The sequence below is a fragment of the Rhinatrema bivittatum genome, chromosome 1, assembly GCF_901001135.1.
Source record: "Rhinatrema bivittatum chromosome 1, aRhiBiv1.1, whole genome shotgun sequence".
Taxonomy (NCBI): Eukaryota; Metazoa; Chordata; class Amphibia; order Gymnophiona; family Rhinatrematidae; genus Rhinatrema; species Rhinatrema bivittatum.
The window spans coordinates 337354963-337374146 of record NC_042615.1 but is presented as its reverse complement, the minus strand read 5'-3'; the positions used below and the strand labels follow the sequence as shown (position 1 = coordinate 337374146).

At 42.4% G+C, this 19184-nt stretch overlaps 1 protein-coding gene across 1 annotated transcript in view; it reads left to right on the top strand.

The window, feature by feature from the left end:
• Positions 1–19184, top strand: part of GC (GC vitamin D binding protein) — a 211483-nt gene that overhangs the window by 126031 nt on the left and 66268 nt on the right. The window contains exons 3-4 of the mRNA XM_029598735.1: positions 5921–6053; positions 11762–11973. Of these exons, the coding sequence (XP_029454595.1) occupies positions 5921–6053; positions 11762–11973 (345 nt within the window). The remainder of the gene's footprint in view (positions 1–5920; positions 6054–11761; positions 11974–19184) is intronic.

Sequence of the window (19184 nt, the reverse complement as noted above, 5' to 3'; positions counted from 1 at the left end):
AAGGAAATTGAATACAATTGACAGGGGTAACAGGAGGGGTAGTTGGCTACATAGCATGAGCATATTTACTTAACTGAGGGAAACAAAACAGAATGAGCATGCTATTTTGTTTTGGAAAAAAGTAGTCAAATGCATGCATCCCCAATAGCCTAAGGGGGCACTTGCACAGTGTCATCTCGACTCCATATCCTTCATTTTCCAGTTCCCAGTTAGCTGAATCCTCACAAAAGTATGCATGTTAGTAAGTTAAGAACGGTCCAAGGCAGATATTAAATAGTGTTCTGTTAGCAAGAATTGGTAAATACTAGTGTGGGAGATGAGAATACCATGCTGTTTATTTATTTCTTTAAAAAAAATTATAGCCCGCTATAGGCAAGAGTTCAAAGTGAGTAACAAAGTAAGAGTCATAAAACATCCTATATATATATATATATATATATATATATATATATATATATATATATATATATATATATATATAAACAATGACAAGACAAAACAGTTTAGCTGCATACCTCTAGAACTAATGTGAGCTTTCTTTGCTATCCTAGTTAACCGTGCACTTAATTATATACCTTATACACCTGAATGGAAGGCTAGTTGAAACAAGTGTGTTTTTTGAGTTGCTTTCTAAAGGTCTTGGTGCAGGTTATTATACATAGTTGCTTGGGCAAGCTATTCCATCTTATTGGGCCTGAAATAGAAAGTGCCTTCTCCTGGGTCTTAGAAAGAGCCAGGAGAAGGTGAACAGCCCACAAGAAAGGAACATCAAGCAAACCCAATTGCAAAGATCACAGCACATGTAAAGGGTTCTCTATCCTTAGCATAGAAGGAATTCAGGGAGATTCGATATTATCTAACAACTTATGGGTTAAAATCGCAATTTTAAATATCACTCTCCATTCAACAGGCAGACAATGAAGCTTGAACAATATGGGAGTACTAACGTGCCTAATGTTAGATCCTGTCAAGATCTGAGCAGCTGCATTTTGAGTAACCTGAAGTGCTTTTAGCGTAACTGTCGGAACTCCGAGATACAGTAACTTGTAATAATCAAGGCTGGTAAAAATCAGTGCCTGCAGCACTGTATGAAATTCATTATTCCCTAGTAATGGCTTTAGAAGCATCCAAAGTTTTAAAAAGATCATTTTCACAACAGCACTTGAGAGACAATGAATATCTGATACCCCTCAAAACTCAATAAGGAAGGTTTGTATTTCACGGGAAACCGCTCAAGTACCATGGCCTCTATCTTATCGCTAAACCCTCCTTTGCATGTGATATTCCTTCTTTTGCATGCATGGACATGCACATTTTAGCATGCTCAGGCTTAACATCTTTCCAGACCCCTTTAATGTTCATGGTAAGGCCTGACCGCATCGCACTCTGTTTTTAGCATGTATATGAGAGAGCCCCATGCATGCTAAAATGTATTGCATCAGCCCCATAGTTTAAGTTCACAGGCTTGCAATTATTCTCTATAGTATAACTGCAGGGCAGCTATTTAGAATTCTAGAGCTCATTACATATGTGTATGAATAGGCCGCTGCTATTATATGGTCTCCGTAAATCAAAGGACAGGCTCATCCAGTCCTAGTTTTACCCCATCTGCATACATGGACTTGTAGTTGTGATTTCTTTGAGAAAGGCAGAACTACTTTCTCCATCCATGCAATAGAGTTGAACCAAGACTGATGCAGCCTATCCCTTATCCCATGGCATTTTTGGTAACTCTACTACCAATGCATTACAAGTTACGAGTGACACACTACGCCAATCCTGTTTCATTCAATTTCTCACCTTTAAGTATACTGGGATGTCTCCTGATTTAGTTAATACAGATGCATAGGGAGGGGAGATTTAAAAATAAACAGGAGTGACTCTCAGTGCCTTTCATTCTGTAGAGTTTGTAGGCCACATGAAGGATGATTCTTGACAATGTTTTCAAACTTTTGATTTTTTTTTGCTTTTTTGAAAGTTTTACTTTGGTGCCCCCTGGTGTTCCCAAATATTAAGCTTGACTACTACAGGCAAGTCGGATTTGATAAAGTGCTGAATGTTTGGGAAATGTAACCTATTTGCTCTTTAGGTGAATTTACACAGCCCTTAATTTCATATGCAGTCTCACCAAAAACTGAAGAAATGCGTTTTTGCGAGAGTGCTAAATACAGTGTTTTATAGCTACAAAAAATGATTTTTGTCAAATTTCATAAATACTTATGGGGCCTGACTTACCAAGGGTTTTCCCATAGGTACAGAATAATAGGAAAAACCTGAATTACTGAAGACTGTAGTAATTAATGTATAACTGAGATATAACTCTGGTTCATTTTTAATTACACTCCACATATCCACTCATGCAGCACTGACATTTGCAATCATTCACACTGCATCATTTATTGGCATTTCAGTGTCTGCTTCTTCTGTAAGTTAATTAGGTGAGAGACTAGGTTTGAGTGGAAGGCACATGAGAAAATAAATCCCAGGAGACTGGTACTGTCTGTCCAAACATGCAACGTTAATACTTATATCACAAGACATAACTTACACAAGACATAAGAACTTACAATTATCAGAAAGCCCCTAAATGATATTCTGAATTGTTTGAACAACTATTTATGTGTATTTTGAAAAGATTTGGGGAAACAATTTAAGTTTACCATGTATAACAGAAAGGCCAAACTCTTATTCCCATTTGGGAGACAATAAGAGGATAGAAGGCCTTGCAGGCAATCAAAAGCATGACTGTAAATGTTATGCAATTATGTTTTGGCTGTATTTGTGGATGGGAGAAATCCTATAGGCCCATGATATTTTACAGAAGTAGATCACATACGGGACGATACAGTGTCAGGAGAGCCGGCGCTCCAAGGCGCGCGCCTGCTCTCCTGACACGCACCCAGGCCACTCTCTTGGGAGCGCGATCGAGTATTTAAATGAGGGCCAGCGGTAAAAGGAGCGGCGGCTGTCAGCGGGTTTGACAGCCAACGTTCAATTTTACCGGCATCTACTTTTTGAAGTTCAAATGTATGCACACTGCTTTCTTCCCCCGACAAGTATATTTTCAGCTGGATAGAAGAGAGCAATTTTTTAGCTACTCCAAACTGGCCAAGTGAATGGCTTTGAACATTGTTCTCCAAGGATGTAATTTATTTCAATTAGCTCTTGTAGACGTCAAGCATGCAGGAGCCCTTTAGCATGGAAACCTTACGCCAACTGTCCAGGAGAAACTATCCGCACACTTTCTCAAGGAAAATTAGCGTAAAGTACCTGGGGGCTAAAAGTGCCCACATATTTAACACCTGGTATTTTGCATGTGCAATCAAAGAGGGAAAAACAGCACGCAGACTTGTAAAAGGCTAGGTACGAGCTCTATGTTATTCTCTTAGCATCTGCATGCCCAGAGAAATAGCTTTTCTCTCACTACCGGAAGAATAAATGCAGTGGATGCTCGCATTTCAGCCCAGGAGAGGAGGACAATCTTTACATGGGGCACTGGAAAAATGTTGTTTCATTTTGTTTTGCTTTTTCTTATTTTGTCTTTTTATTTCATTTCATTTAATCAAAATGAAATAAAACAAAAAAAAAAAATAAGAAAGGGAAATCCAAGATAAAATGAAAGTGTCCCTTCGGATCAAAGTCTGCCCAACCTGTAAAAATTAATTGCTTTCTCCCCCATCCCCCTCAGTACCCCTCCCCCAGAATTCCCGGATCCCCTTTTACCTCTCTGTGATTTAAATGGGGCAGGAGTGATGACCAGTTGCTCCTGCCTCCCTGCTACTTCTTTTGAAAATGGCACTGGCCAATTTGCCTTAAGCTGGCTGGAGCCATTTTCAGAAACAGCAGCAGCGGGGCAAGAGCCATTGGGGATTATTCCTGCCACATTCAAATCAATGATTGGGTAAGAGGAGGCCCAGGGTTTCCAAGGAGACTGTTCAGGGCCCACAGAGGCCTGAGGGGGATATGATAAATCCTGGGAGGCCAGGTTTAAATCAGGTGGCCTGGTTTCTAAAGTGGTGACATGAAACAAAAAACAAATGGCATTCTGTTCATTTTTCTTTCATTTCATTTAAAAAATGAAGCAAAATAAGATCTGTTTAGTTTCAAATGACAATTACCCCTACTAACTCGACATGTTAATCCATTTTTATACTCCTGGATTACTTTAATATTTGCCCTGCCCATGCACAAACTGATTCACATAAAAGTTCCCAACCTTTTAGACTGAGATTCTGAGGATCTAGGAGGATTTTGACCAAATACAACTAAGTATTTTGCTGAAAGAGAATTTTTCAGTCAAAGACTTCGTGGATGTATATTTCAGTCATACAAAAACAAAAAAACAATTCATCGTTGATTAATATTGTGATTTTTTTTCATAGATAGATAGATAGATAGCTATAGATATACTAAATGAATAAAGTATCCTACCCAAGGCCACTTAACATTTTATATTTTCCTATGCAGAAATGTGTCCGGCACAGTCTGGGTGCATATTATAGCTCCTTCTCTGGTCTGTGGCAGGTCGCTGCAGATGCACCCGAAAGCCATTGCTATGCTTCACCTGATGTGTGCTCTGTTTGTTGGTAGAAACAATACAGTAACAGAGAATATGATGGCAGATGAAGACCGTAAAGCTCCTTTTCAGTTCGCTGTCGCAGTACCGCAGACCCCTACTTAATCTTCAGGTTTACCTTAATTTCCTCATAACTGAGGCTCCTCTGTGCTTACATAGCCCCTTCTTCTAGTGGTGTGGAAAGCGAGGCATCCGGAGGGTGGAAGGGAGTCTCCGAGTTTAAGTGGTTCTCCCTTTCCAAAAAAAGAAATAATACCTGAGATCCATTCCTGGTTATCCACACTTCAATCCCTTAATTCTCCCAGGGCAGAAACTCTTTTGAGGAGTCGCCATCCTCTCCCCTCTCCTCCAGATGAACTCCTCGAAAACTCTTAATAATTCTGTCCAATGGTAGGCTGGATCATTCAGGCAAAGCATCACAGATCAGAGAAATCAGGAAGGGTGGGCAGCAAAAACTTTCTCCCAGAATATAAAATTCACAAAAATCTCCAAAAGTCTCAAAACACAGAGATCCCCAACTCCAACCACTGGGTGTGAACTGGAAAACATTGTTTTCTCTCTTCCTAATTTTGCCCAGTGCAGGGGTGCTTCCCACACAAAGCAGAACCAGCAAAAGAGTAATAAAGATCACTTAAAACTCAAAAAATCACCAAGACGTACTCCACTAGTCACAGGAAGGAGACCAACACAGTGTTACCTCATTGCCTACCCTATTCAACCAGAAGTGTGCGTCCCAGCCAAACAGGAGCATCGGAACCAGAAAAAGATCCTCTCACTTCAAAGTCTAAAATAAAATCCCATATTGCTCCTAGGTGCCACCCGCTCTTGAGCAGGCCGGAGCTCACCACTGCAGCAGCCTCACATGGCGATGCTGTGGCAAAATGGTACGCTCCAAAATTTCACATTCTAAACTAGGGCCACTCTCTAGTCAAGATCTCCATGGATTCTCTACACTTATCCTTATTCTTTAATTCTGATATTGCTTTTGCCTCCACCAGCTCCACTGAGAGACATTTCTATATACTGTGTCTACTACCCTTCTGTAAAGAAATATTTCCTTATATTACTCCCCAGTCCTTTGAGATTCACACCATAGTTCTATAACTACCTCTCCGCTGCGAAATGCCCACTTCCCTTGCATTATTTACATCTTTGAGGAATTTCAACACACACACACACACTTTCTTCTCTTCTCTAGGGTGGAAGTGTTTAGGTCCATAAAGGCACACTTCTCTTAACTGATTCCTCTTTCAGTCTGTCCCCCGAGACTCAGCTTCAGTGTATGCCTCCTGGCTCCTACAAGATGCCAGATAGAATAATACCTTTCCTCTGCTTATCATTTAGAGCAATCATCATGAACAGCATAAAGTATTCTAATGCCACCTGGGAAGAGGTAATGAATATCGTGAGAGAGATTGTCTCCCTGGCAGAAACGTGCTGCGCCAAAGAAGCGGATCCTGATTGCTATGACAAAGGGGTGAGTTTCTACAGTTTTATATCACCGGGTAAAGATTCCCTATTATCTTGAGTTTTGTGGCAGGAAGCAATGTGTTCCTTTTGTTCCTGAAGACAATGCATAAAAGCCAAACTGCCAGTTAAAATTGTGGCTACATACTTTTGTATTGGTAATACATTGTTTACCGTGTATTAAGATATGATCAGATCTACAGAATTTGTTTCATGACCAGAGTGCAATTCAAGTAGAAAATTGCAGAGCAGAGGTAGTGCTCACAGCCCCTGTGGGAAGATATAGTCTCAACCATTAAACAGCATTGGCTGGACTTGGAGAAGATGATTATCAGATTATGGAGGGAGATGTATTCTATCAGCCCAGACCATGGATTATTGCTACAATGGCTGAGCTAGATGAAAGAGAGAAAGGCTTAAAAAATGGGCCAAAAAAATCAAAATGGGGGTTCATGGTGCCATTACCTCACTAGATACCAGTTACAATTGGGCTGGAAGACCAAATGAGCAAGAGGTAACTGCCATGCCGAAAAAGTAAACAATGACGCAAAAAAAAAAAAAAAAGCTTTAGATAAACTGAATCCCAACATGTTTTTAAACATAGAATGCAAAGGCAAAAATGCCGCCACCTTAAAAGAACAATTAAATCAGACAACATGTGCACATCACCACATTGTACCATAGTAGCAGGATGTACAAGAAATGTGTTTTTTTTTTAACACATAGCAAGAGATCAAGATCATACAATTAAATATTTGATTCTTAATCACACAGCCAAGGCTGTAGCCAACAGAAATAAAACTGTAATGCAGATTATCTGTGTGGTGTGCTGAGCACTAATGCATAGATTAAACTAATAGAATACAGTTTGCAGCAGCAGCTCACCTGTGAAAGCTTAAGTCAGCCAGCACACCTTAGAAAATTCAGATTACCATTTAGGAACCGATGGTGATCTACCCATTCTCAAATCTGTTCTCCTGCATATTGCAGATTTTAGTAAATAAAGAGAGATTTAAAATGCAAGATTCTACATGCACAGAGACAACATTGTAACCAGGCAGCCTCAGTTTCCAGGTTTAGCAGCTGTGTGCTCTAATCACTCACTGCTGCATTTGTAACCATAGGGGTAGATTTTCAATAATACTTGTGGGCGTACAGGTGCGCACATGTTATAAAATCGGGGATTGGCGCGCCCAAGGGGATGCACAATTGTGCACCCTGCGCGCGTCGACGCCCATGGGCTTCCCCCGTTCAATACCCCCTAGCCTGACCTTCCCACCCCCTTCCCCTAGCCTTTCCGCCCCCTAACCTAACCACCCCCCCCCCTCTCAATTTTATATCTCACCTTTTGCACCTGCCGGCACGCGATCCTCCGACAACGGCAAATGGCTGCTGTGCCGGAGGCATCTGGCTCCGCCTCCAGACCGCCCCGTCCCGGACCGCCCCTTGGGTAAAGCCCCGGGACTTTAACGCGTCCCAGGGTTTTACACGCGTCACCGGGCCTTTATAAAATAGGCCCGGCGTGCGTAGGGCTTTGGAAATCCAGCCCATAATGTTTACAAGGAAAATGAAGATCTTTAAAGGAATATTTTTTTCACTCAGGGCAGTCAATTAAAAGGTCATCATATTGTTAGGATACTGACAGAGAAAGGCAACAGATTGGTACCTAAACAATGTATTAGAATTTTGTCTTCAATCTCATCATTTATTTGAAAAGTCCTGCAACACGTGTTTTACCAATATAAAGGATATATACACAACATCTGGTGACATCATCAGATCTGAATCAGGATAGGCTGTGAATCAATGAGGAAAAGCGAAAATCATTCAGGGCTTAGTTCAAACTCCGTATTTGCCTGGTTCAGTTTGTTTTGATTCGGTGTAGACACAAAGATTTGCAAGTTCATGTCTGAATTTGAAATATCTGAACAGTCCAATTCAGCGAACGCCTGCCTAAATCTGACCAGCTCTGAGCAAATTTGAATTTAAAAAACATCAATCCACTAATCAGTCAATCAAGAAATAGAGCTGGAATTAAATTGCATCAAACCTGATTCTGATTAAATGCAAGTGAAACAATCATATGCCCTGTCCTAGATTCAGACTAGCAGATCGATACTGTAACGTGCTATGAGCGCACAATTCGGACGCGTAAGGCGATCCAGCGATACAGTCTCCAGTTTCACGCGTCCTTAGCGCTTCTTAAAACAGACGCATAACCCTTTCCGCACCCAGCATGTATATGATATGTAAATGAACGAATTAGCTGCATAATGAAGGAATTAGCTATTCCCCTCCGATACTGTGACGCGCGCTCAGATTATCTCCTTTGTAACCCGCTATTTTGCCGCGTCCTTAACCTGTTAGTTTACCGCCTACCCTCTACTTGGTGTTAGTGTGGTGTTCGAAAATTAAAACGGGAATAAAGTGTAAAAAATGGGGGTAAAATCAAAGGGAGTAAAGTGTAAAAAACCATGGACGACCCCCATATTAACATTGCAGCGTAAGTTGTTTATATATATGTATAAATACCTGTCACTTTCCTGTCACTTTCCGAATCCCCCAGGCGTGCGGTCATCGAGGCGGCGGCGGCAGTGGGAGCCGGCGGGCGGGTGGGCGCGTGTTCGATCCAGGCCGCGGCCGGGTGGGCATGCATTCATCTGCCGCCGGCTCCCTCTGCCTGGATGAATCCATGGCCCCCGCCGGCAGTGAATGAATGCCGTGCGATTTCGGCGCTCAAGGCGTGACGTCATGACGCTTGACGTCACGCCATGTGACTGCCTTGAGCGCCGAAATCACACGGGCATTCATTCACTGCCGGCGGGGGCCGTGCATTCATCCAGGCAGAGGGAGCCGGCGGCAAAAGCGGCCTCCGGCTCCCTCTGCCTGGATGAATGCACGCCCACCCGGCCGCGGCCTGGATCGAACACGCGCCCACCCGCCCGCCGCCTGGATGAACGGGCGCCCATCCGCCCGCCGGCTCCCACCGCCGCCTCGATGACCGCACGCCTGGGGGATTCGGAAAGTGACAGGAAAGTGACAGGTATTTATACATATATATAAACAACTTACGCTGCAATGTTAATATGGAGGTCGTCCATGGTTTTTTACACTTTACTCCCTTTGGTTTTACCCCCATTTTTTACACTTTATTCCCGTTTTAATTTTCGCCCTGCGCCTTGCTTCGGGAGGGGGGGGGAACCATCCACTTCCTGGTGCCTCTCATTTCAAACGTCATTTGAAATAACAGGTACCAGCGCACCCAGGATACTGTATAGGCGCTGTATTAGCGCCTATACAGTAAAATGGGTTGCGCGGGCCTAATGCTTGCCTAACGCTTCGCAGACGCGGCATGCATTTGCATGCAATTAGAAGAGAGTATCGAGCGGTAGGTGAAGAGAACTGTGCGTGCGGGGAACGAGGGTGCGCCCGGCACTGCCGCACTGTTTCTACCGCGGCCTTAGAGTATCGATCTGTAGGTCAGTCTTCCCTATTGTATACAGTTGCATAGGAGACATAGTTATGTAGCCTGAACGAGAACGCCTGAAGGTTTGGACTCTATTGACATAAAGGCAGAGGGAATCACAGAGTTTAGCCATAAAAGGGGAAGACTGAGTTTAATGTCATACACCAGGGAAGTATAAAAGCAATTTTTCCATTAGCAATAACAGCAGGTGGACACTAACTGTACCCTCATTTGCTGTACCTGAGTGCAAAGTGCAGTTGTTGCATTGGTCCTGAAGAAAACTGGAGTCTTTGCAGGTTGTGACCGACCTACGAATAATCCAAATATGTTGCATGCGTAAGCTTTCAAGATCAAAAGGGGTCCCTACTTTATCAAGTATATGCAAGGTCAATTGTGACATCATACTTTATTGTTAAGAATAGAAAAATCTATTATCTAGGGCATTAACTTGGGGGGCACATTTGGAGGAAAACAGATAGGAGAAATGCCACCAGAATCTTTGGCTAGCAGGAATATAAAACCTTGTTCTTCCTGTGTCACTCTATTTATTTAAAATAACTTCTGTACCGCATACTCAAAGTAATATTGCAGTGGTTTACAAAATCACATATACATACATTTAAAAGAAAAAAAAATTACATTTCTGAATTGGACCCTGTCTGACCATAGGTTCAAATAACTTCTGTTCAATATTAACTACTGCCTGCAATCCTTTTAATCTGTTTTCTAGGACTTCTTAGGGTTTTTTGGGTTTTTTTGTTTTTAACCCTCACTTCCAAAATTACGCTGGAACAACTACAATTTTAGCAGTTTTCCAAAAATTGTGATCTCTGAGTTCTTAGATGCTCTGGCATGGTATAGTCTAAGCAATAATTCTGGCTACTGAGAAGGCGTGATCTCTAATCTAACCCAAGTGTGCGTGTCTAATAGTTGGGATTTCTAATTTGCCTTTGTTTTGAAGGCGGAGAAATCTAGAGAGAGTATAAATTCTCAGTGCCATGCCTAGCCATAGAGATTTGGTATTGTCACTCTAGTAATAATGCTGATATTACACTTTATCAGAGGCAGGAAACAGCGATCGTGACATAGAGAGGATACCGGGCTGGTGGGAGGGCATCTGGGTGAAGGTTGCAGCATGGGGGGAGAGTATTTGACAGAGAGAAGATCACATTTTGAAATGATTTTAGTGGGGAGAGAGGGGGAGGGCTGGAGGTCTGGGCCCAGCAGTGCTCATGTGTATGCATTAAGAAAACATTTCTAGGCTATGGAAGAAGGAGTTCTGGGCCAGTGGGTTCTTTGAGAATTGTACTGGGGGGGAGGGGCATCGGGCCAGGAGACCCACAACTTGCTTTTTGGTTTGTTTTTTAAAGGTATGCTACTTACCCGGATATCTTTAAAAAATATCTGGGTAAGTAGCTGGTTATCCAGCTACACTGTAAGCCTAACTGGCTATATTCAAACAATGGCCAATTAGGGTTAAGTTATCTGGCTATATATATCCAGGTAACTTTAGGGTGATATATTTAGTTGGACTTTCATCCCGTTGAATATACAGGACAAGTTATCCACTTAACTTTAGCCGGATAACTTATCTACTACCCAGTGTACTGAATATGACCCCCATTTAGCTTCTCTGCTAGGGCCTTGTCTTCCCTAAATATACTTTTTTATCCCTTGATCATCCTGGCTCCACTGACTCTCTAGCAGATTTTCTATTTCTACTGTATTTATTATTATTCTTATAGCAATTTTCTTCTCAAATTCATTTTTTGGCCTTCCTTATCATTTTACATTGTTTTAGAGTTCATGTACCTTTTTATTTTCCTCATTTATCCATAATTTAATTTTTTTAATCATGTCCTTTTCTCTTTAATAGCCTCCTTAATTCTGATATTAAACTCTACTGATTTATTTTGGACTGCTTGGTGTCTTTTTTTTTTTTTTTTTTGTTGGTGGTATACATTTACTCTGAGCTTCTGAGATGGTACATTTAAGCAGATTCTACATTGCCTGGAAACATTTTAGCTTCATAATTATACCTGTAATTTTTGTGGAGGATTTTAATTATTTTCTCCCGTGATGATTGTGAATTTGACTACATGAGGATCACCTTTATGGTAATATCAGTACATGGTAATATCAGTATATTATATATATATCAGTATAGTTTTATAGATTTAGATAAATGTAGTTCATTAACCATTTTCCAGAAATGTGCACTTTACCAGTATGTTCGCTTTCTTTTAATCCAGGCAACCATTTTATCTACAAAGTCCTGTGATCCAAATTCTCCATTCCCCAAGCACTCAGGTATTCCCGCCTGTTGTGTTCACACAGGGCTGGAGAGAAAACTGTGTTTGGCGGACCTGAAGCAGCCTTTAAAGGAGTTCCCAACATACGTGGAGCCATCTAATGATGAACTATGTACTTCTTTCTTGAAAGATCCTATGGAGTTTACAACCAAGTAAGTGCCAAATGGGTTAGTTCGATCATGAAACTCAGTCTTGAGGACTAATAACTTCTTCTCATGTTATTAGGATCAGTACAGTGATCTTTTAGCATATAAGAACATATCAAAAAAGAGTTTTCTAGCCATTTTTTTGTTTTTCTCCAATTCAGGGTGTTTGCTGAACTTTGATGGGGCCACAATAAATCCTGGGGTTAAGTCCCAATTGTACAGTCACCAGTCCATGTGCCCTAAAGTGTGGGTTCTGTTATCTAATGCAGGGAAGGCTATCCTTCAAGACCCAAGATATGGAGGTAGAATCCCTTCCCTATGTATTACTTCCCTTACCTCTGTATTATTAATAGCTCTTTGGGGCAGGTACACTGAAAAGAATAGGCTGGACTCACTGGTGCGATGTTTCAAATTAAAAGTTTACTGTGATTTAATTCAAAATAATCAATTGTCATAAACAAAGCTGTTTCCAGTTACATCCAGGTTCAGACTTTTCTTTGGAGCACAGGTTTTGAGTCTCTCTCTCTGTAGAAGCATCCCTCAGTATTGGGCCCTGAGATGCTCTTATCCTCCAGGAAATGGAACGATAAATGTCCCAGGTGGGCCAGGGTATTCTATTTGAATGTAGATTCCCTTCCCAAAAAAGTATATGAGATCCAGATGCGCTCCTGATTTTCCAAACATTTTCAGTGTCCTGTGTCCTGGGGTGAAGATTCCTGTCAGAGTCTCCAGATGTCATGACATTCCTACCCTGGATCTCCTCTCTCAAATGCTCCATTGGACTTCTCTGGAGGAAAGGTCTTTAGGCTAGGAAAAATCAGAGCTACCTCTTTTCTAGCCTAGAAATGATAGCTCAAAAACTTCCTCCCACTCGGAAAAAATACCAAAAAAAACCCCCAAATTCTTCTTAACTCCCAGAAAACTCACTCTCTTGTGGCAAGTCACCACTGTCCATCCATGGATGATGAGAGGGGCTCAGCAGGTCTTCTCTATCCTGGCCTCCTGAGGAAAGGGCCTGTCCCTCCTCCAGCCAGAACCAGGAATTCACAAAAGGAGACAAAAATCCAAAAACTGGCTTCACAAAAACAGTCCACGATACTTAGCGCACCTGAGGCAACCCTTCCATTAGCAATCCAGGCAGGGAATGCACTGGTAGGAGGGGAAAACCTCACTCACAATGATTACGCTGGGATGCCCAAATAAAAGGCAGGAGAAAAATAAACAGCTCCTTCCTCCTCAAACTCCAAACCAAAATACCACACTGCTTTCTCTACTCCTCCCCTCCTTTAGTCACCCAGGAGCTCACCACTCCAACAAGCCTCAGAGGAGGTGCTGCTCAGAATGGTACACCCCTCTCCTGACTCTCCAGACCCAGGCCTTGAATTAAGCATCTCTACATTGGTATTTCAACAGAGATTCAGAATACAAATTTCTATCCTGATAAATTGTCTAATTAAATCAAAGGTAAACTAAATAAAACCTCTGTAATGGAGACGAATAGAGAAAATCAGGGGCGCAGTAATGTTTCTCACCATCAAATGCAAAAACCAGACAGTCATGTAGGATCTGCTTAAATATATCGGTCCTCTGTGTTACCTTTTATGTTGCCCTGCCTATGTGGCCCAAAAAAAGGGGAATAGTCATAGCAACATAGTAGATGAATAGCAGAGAAGGACCAATTGGCCATTCCAGTCTATCCAGTTGTTTCCATTTATCCCACTGTTTTCCCAGTTGCCAGCCATACACCTCATATCCAAGTTACTTTTTGTCTTCTTCCTCTTTGGTTCTCTACCATTATAGCTAAATGAATATGCAGGATCCCATACTGAAGCCAACACCCTGCTCCCTGCCTCTGCCCATCGCTTTTACCCAGCCTCTCAACCCTGCTCATGCCACTGCTTTCTATATCTGTGCCAAGCATTGCTTACATTCCGTCACAGTACTAGTTTTGCAAAAAACAACAAAGGGACTACCTTACACCGTGGAAGATTTTATTAGAGGTGCCCGACTCGAACTGAGTTTCGCCAACAAGACTGCATCAGGGGCTTTATACTGTAAACATACTCTCACTGCAGTAAGAGTCAATATATCAGTCTGTGTATTGATTGTTGCAATAAAACTTACAACGCAGCGATCTGTCTGGAAACAAACTGCAGTGCAAGGGTGTGCACAATTGTGCAACTTGCACGCGCCGAGCCGCACAACCTGCCTCCATTCCCTCCGAGGCCGCTCCGAAATCAGAACGGCCTCGGAGGGAACTTTCCTACCACCTCCCCCCACCTTCCCCTCCCTTCCCCTCTCTAACCCAAACCCACCCCCCAGCCCTACCTAAATCCCCCCCCCCCCACACACACAGCTGCCGGCATGTGGTACTTCAGCATGGCGGCTGTTCCGGAGGCCTCGGCCCCGCCCCCAGGCCGGCGCCCTGCCCATGGCCCCGGAACTCCCCTTTTTCGAAGCCCAGGGGCTTGCACGCACCACTGAGCCTATGCAACATAGGCTCGGCGCATGCAGGGGCAGGTTGGGGCAGCTTTTCGGGGGTTACGCACGTAACCCTTTGAAAATCTGCCCCTATGAGTAGAGCATTCATTTGAATTGAGATGAATTAAATCAAATGAATGAGACCACTGTCATTTCCTTCATAGACCCCCAAAACAAATGGAGGATGACTATAGTTTTTAAACAGAAATTTTCATATCATTTGTTTATGTTTCCCATTCAAGTCTATGGCACATTTAAAAAGTCCTGCAGTGATACTGGTAACTATAGCAACCAACCAATGCCTGTCTGAAGTTGCAGATGGGCTGTAGCCAAGGCAGGAGAAATAGGCAATTAAACAGGACAGAGGGGCAATCAAAGTAAAGCATTTTTATTTTTATCTAGCTGGCATCTTAACATAGAAATGATGGCAGAAAAGGACCAATGGTCCATCCAGTCTCCCCTGCAAGCTTCCTATGGTAGTATCTTCCACACCATGCAGGTTACCCCCATGTATCAGTCAGTTTTGCTTCAAATGCTTTGCTTATGGACTTGACCTTAGAAGCAGTCCTTATCCTTAACATCTGTGCATCAGTACCCCAGGCTGTAAAAAAGTTATGGCTCGAGTTGGTTGTCTCTGAATCCAAATTCCACTTTCCTTCCATCCCCACCCCCTTCCTTTGAAGCAGAGAGCAATGTTGCAGTTGCATCAAAAGCATCAAGGCTTATTGGTTAAGGGTAGTAATCCCATGCCTTCTGTTAAGAGGAGTAACTGTTGCTCTGTGCAGGTTACCGCAATGCTTATCAGTTCCCCTTACTGTAAAAGTCGAGGCGCTTGTTGGTTACTGTCTAAATCCAATTCCCCTTTTCCACTGCCATTGAAGCAGAGAGCAATGTTGGAGTTACATCAAAAGTATACTGATTTATTGGTCAAGTGTGGTAACCGCAACACCAGCAAATTACTCCCATGCACGCTTTCTTTGTTTCCTTTAGGATTTGGCCGTAGAAGCAGTCCTCTGCTTTTTTTCCTTATGTCTGCTTAACAGTATCCCAGACCATTGAAGTCAGAGCCCTCAGTTGTCAACTGAATCCAATTCCTCTCTTCCCCCTGACATCTAGGCATGGAGCAATGTTGCAGTTGCATTAAAAGCATCAAAGGATATCGGTTAAGGTAGTAATCTCTATGCCTTCTGCTAAGGGTAGTACCAGCAAGTTACCCAACTGCACACTTATCTCATTTCCAGCCTCTAGCTTTTAGAGATCAATGGTGCTTATCCCATGCCCCCTTGAATTCTTTGACTGTTTTCTTCTTCACCGCCTCCTCTGGAAGGGCATCCCAGGCCTCAACCATCCTCTCCGTGAAGAAATCTTTGTTGATATTGGTTCTGAGTTGTCCTCCCTGGAGTTTCATTTCGTGACCCCTAGTTCTATTGTTTTCATTCCAATGGAAAAGGTTTGAAGTCCATACATCATTGAAACTTTTTAGGTATCTGAAGGTCTCCCCTGCACCTTCTCTCTTCCAGGGTATACATATTCAGATCCTTCAGCTTCTCCTCCTAGGTCTTCTGATAGAGACCCCACACCATTTTTGTCTCCCTTCTCTGGACCGCCTCCATCCTGTCTCTATCCTTTCAGAGGTACAGACTCCAGAACTGTACACAAATACACCAGGTGAGGCCTTACCAAGGACCTGTACAAGGGCATCATCACCTCCTTTTTCTGGTTATTCCTTTCTCTATGCAGCCCGGCATTCTTATGGCTTTAGCTATCACCTTGTCACATTGCTTTGCCATCTTCAGATCCCCAGACATTAATCACCCAAAGGTCTCTCTCTTAGTCCTGGCACATCAGTCTTTCACCCCCTATCACATACAGCTCTTTTGGATTACGGCATCCCAGATGCAGAACTCTGCACTTCTTGGCATTGAATCCCAGCTGCCAAATCTTCATCCACTCTTCAAGCTTTCTTAAATCTCTTTTCATTCTCTCTACTCTTTCAGGCATGTCTGCTCTATTGCAGATCTTAGTATCATCTATAAATAGACATATTTTACCTTCCTTCCCTTCTGCAGGGTCGCTCACAAAGATATTGAACAAAACCGGTACCAAAACCAATCCCTGTGGCACTCTGCTTATCACAGCTCTCTCTTCTGAGCAGGTTCCATTTACCATTGCATGCTGTTTCCTATCAGTCAATCAGTTTGTAATCCACTCCTCCACCTTGGCGCTCATTCCCAAGCTTCTTGTATTCACAAGCCTCTTAAGGGGAACCATATCAAAATCTTTGCTGAAATCCAAGTAGATCACATCACGTGCTCTTCCTCAATCCAATTATCTAGTCACCTAATCAAAATAATCAATCAGATTTGCCTGACAGTACCTTCCCCTGGTGAATCTATACTGCCTCAGGTCCAGCAACCCACCAGATTCAGATTGTAGATAGTTCACTTTCCTTCCTTAACCAGTGTCTCCATTAATTTTCCCACTACCAATGTGAGATTAACCAGCCTAAGGTTTCCAGCCTCCTTTCTGCTACCATTCTTGTGAAGCAGGACCACCACCACTCCCGTTTCCAGGGATCTATTGAAAAGGTCCTTCAGCGGACCCAACAGCACATCTCTAAGCTCCCTCAGTATCCTTGAATGTACCTCATCTGGCCTCATGGCCTTGTCCATTTTCAGTTTGCTTAGCTCTTCCCATACATTCTGTTCTGTAAACAGAGTTTCATATACCCCATCCCCATGTAAGATCTTGTCTACCAGCAACAGTCCTTCTCCAGGGTCTTCTTTAATGAACACTGAACTGAAATATTTATTTAATATTTCTGCCATTTCTTCGTCTCTCTCCACACATTGTTCCTTGTCGCCTTTCAATTTTACTATACCATTTAAGACCTTCCTTCTTTCTCTGATATATCTGAAAAATGTTTTGTCACCTCACTTTATCTCTTTGGCAATCCTTTCTTCTGCCTGACTTTTTGCTTTCCTGATTTCTTTCTTCATCTCTCTCAATTTCACCAGGCATTCTTCTCTGTGTTCCTCTTTTTGGGATCCTTTATACTTCTTGAACGCAGTTCTTTTTGCCTTTATTTTTTCAGCCACTTCCTTTGAGAACCAGATTGGTTTCTTTCTCCTCTTACTTTTGTTTACTTTTCTAACATTTAGATTTGCTGCCTTTGTAATAGCTCCTTTCAGTTTGGCCCACTGTTGTACCACCTCACCCATTTTCTCCCAGTCTTCCAGACAGTACATTTTGACAAAGTCTGTATTTGTGAAATTCAAAACTCGGGTCTTTGTGTGTCTTCTCTGTATCCTGTTTGCAATCTCAAACCGTACCGTCTGATGATCACTGGTGCTCAGGTGAGCAAATACTTGGACATTTGAGACATTATACCCATTTGTGAGCACCAGGTCAATTATCACACTCTCATTCATAGGTTCCATTACCATTTGTTTGAACAGAACCCCTTGAAAAGCATCCACCATCTCTCTACTTCTTGTAGATTCTGCAGATGGGATACTCCAATCCACATCCACAGATTAAAATCTCCAACTAGCAACACTTCTCCCTTCTTTCCCACCTTTTGGATATCTTTGTCCAGATCTATATCCAGTTCTTTCATTTGAGTCGGAGGCCTGAGATCACACTGATGTAAATAGAAGTACCATCTTCTTTTTTTTTAGGACAGCCCAATGCTTCCTTCCTACCCCATGTCCCTTGCATTTCCATTGCTTGGATATTGTTTCTGACATAAAGAGCTACTCGTCCACATTTTCTATACTCTCTATACTTCCTAAACAAGTTATAGCCAGGGATGGCTGTATCCCAATCATGAGATTCAGGAAACCATGTATATCTAACAGTAATGATGTTCAAATCTGCTTCCATTATTAGAACCTGCAGGTTCTGAAAGGTCTGAGCATGTTCGGAGAAACTCCATTTTTTGTTAGATTTCACAGAGAAGAGTTGTCTTTTCAGAATCTCTCTTAGATTCAAAGAAAAGATAGAAAATTGGAAAGAGAAGCATTTTGGCATTGGCAAAGGGTTCTTCTGATCTCACAGTGAAAGAGAGACAGAGACGCTGCAGTCTGTCTATACAGTGGGGCAGGTAGTGGTACAGAACAGCAGTGAGTTTTTGTCTGATTCTCCAGAGTGCACTGCTTTTATGGCAGACTACAGAGACAGAGCAGAAGAGCAGTCTTGACAGTCTTAGCAGTTTCTTCTCTGATAGGTTTTATATGTATGTAAAAGGAGTCATTCAGCCATGTGCAAACATACACTTTGCATATATATATATATATATATATATATATATGTGTGAATGAGAGAGACATTTTTGCACACACTCTGAGGGATAGTCCTAGAAAGACAGAGACAGAATTTGTCCCTCTAGCAAGCTTCTGCTTGACAAGTTGCACTGCACTTGCTAAGCACTGAAGTGAACTCAGTCTATCAACTTGATTAAGAGACTGTCACACAGACAGACACTCGGTCAGTATTACAGTGGTACTAGTGAGTGGTACTGTTTCAATAATGTATATTGTAACATCAAAACCCCCAGTAGTCACTTCCAATTCAATAATGCCTCTATGAGCAAAAAGAAGAGGAGTGAATGGCAGCGAGCAGAAAACTGGCAGGAGCAGAGAACTGGGTGTTCCTGTTGAGCCAACCCAGCCTGTAAGAAGCTTAAGCAGTAGTAGCAGTGAGAAAAACATGAGTCCTGTCCTTAAACTTAAAAG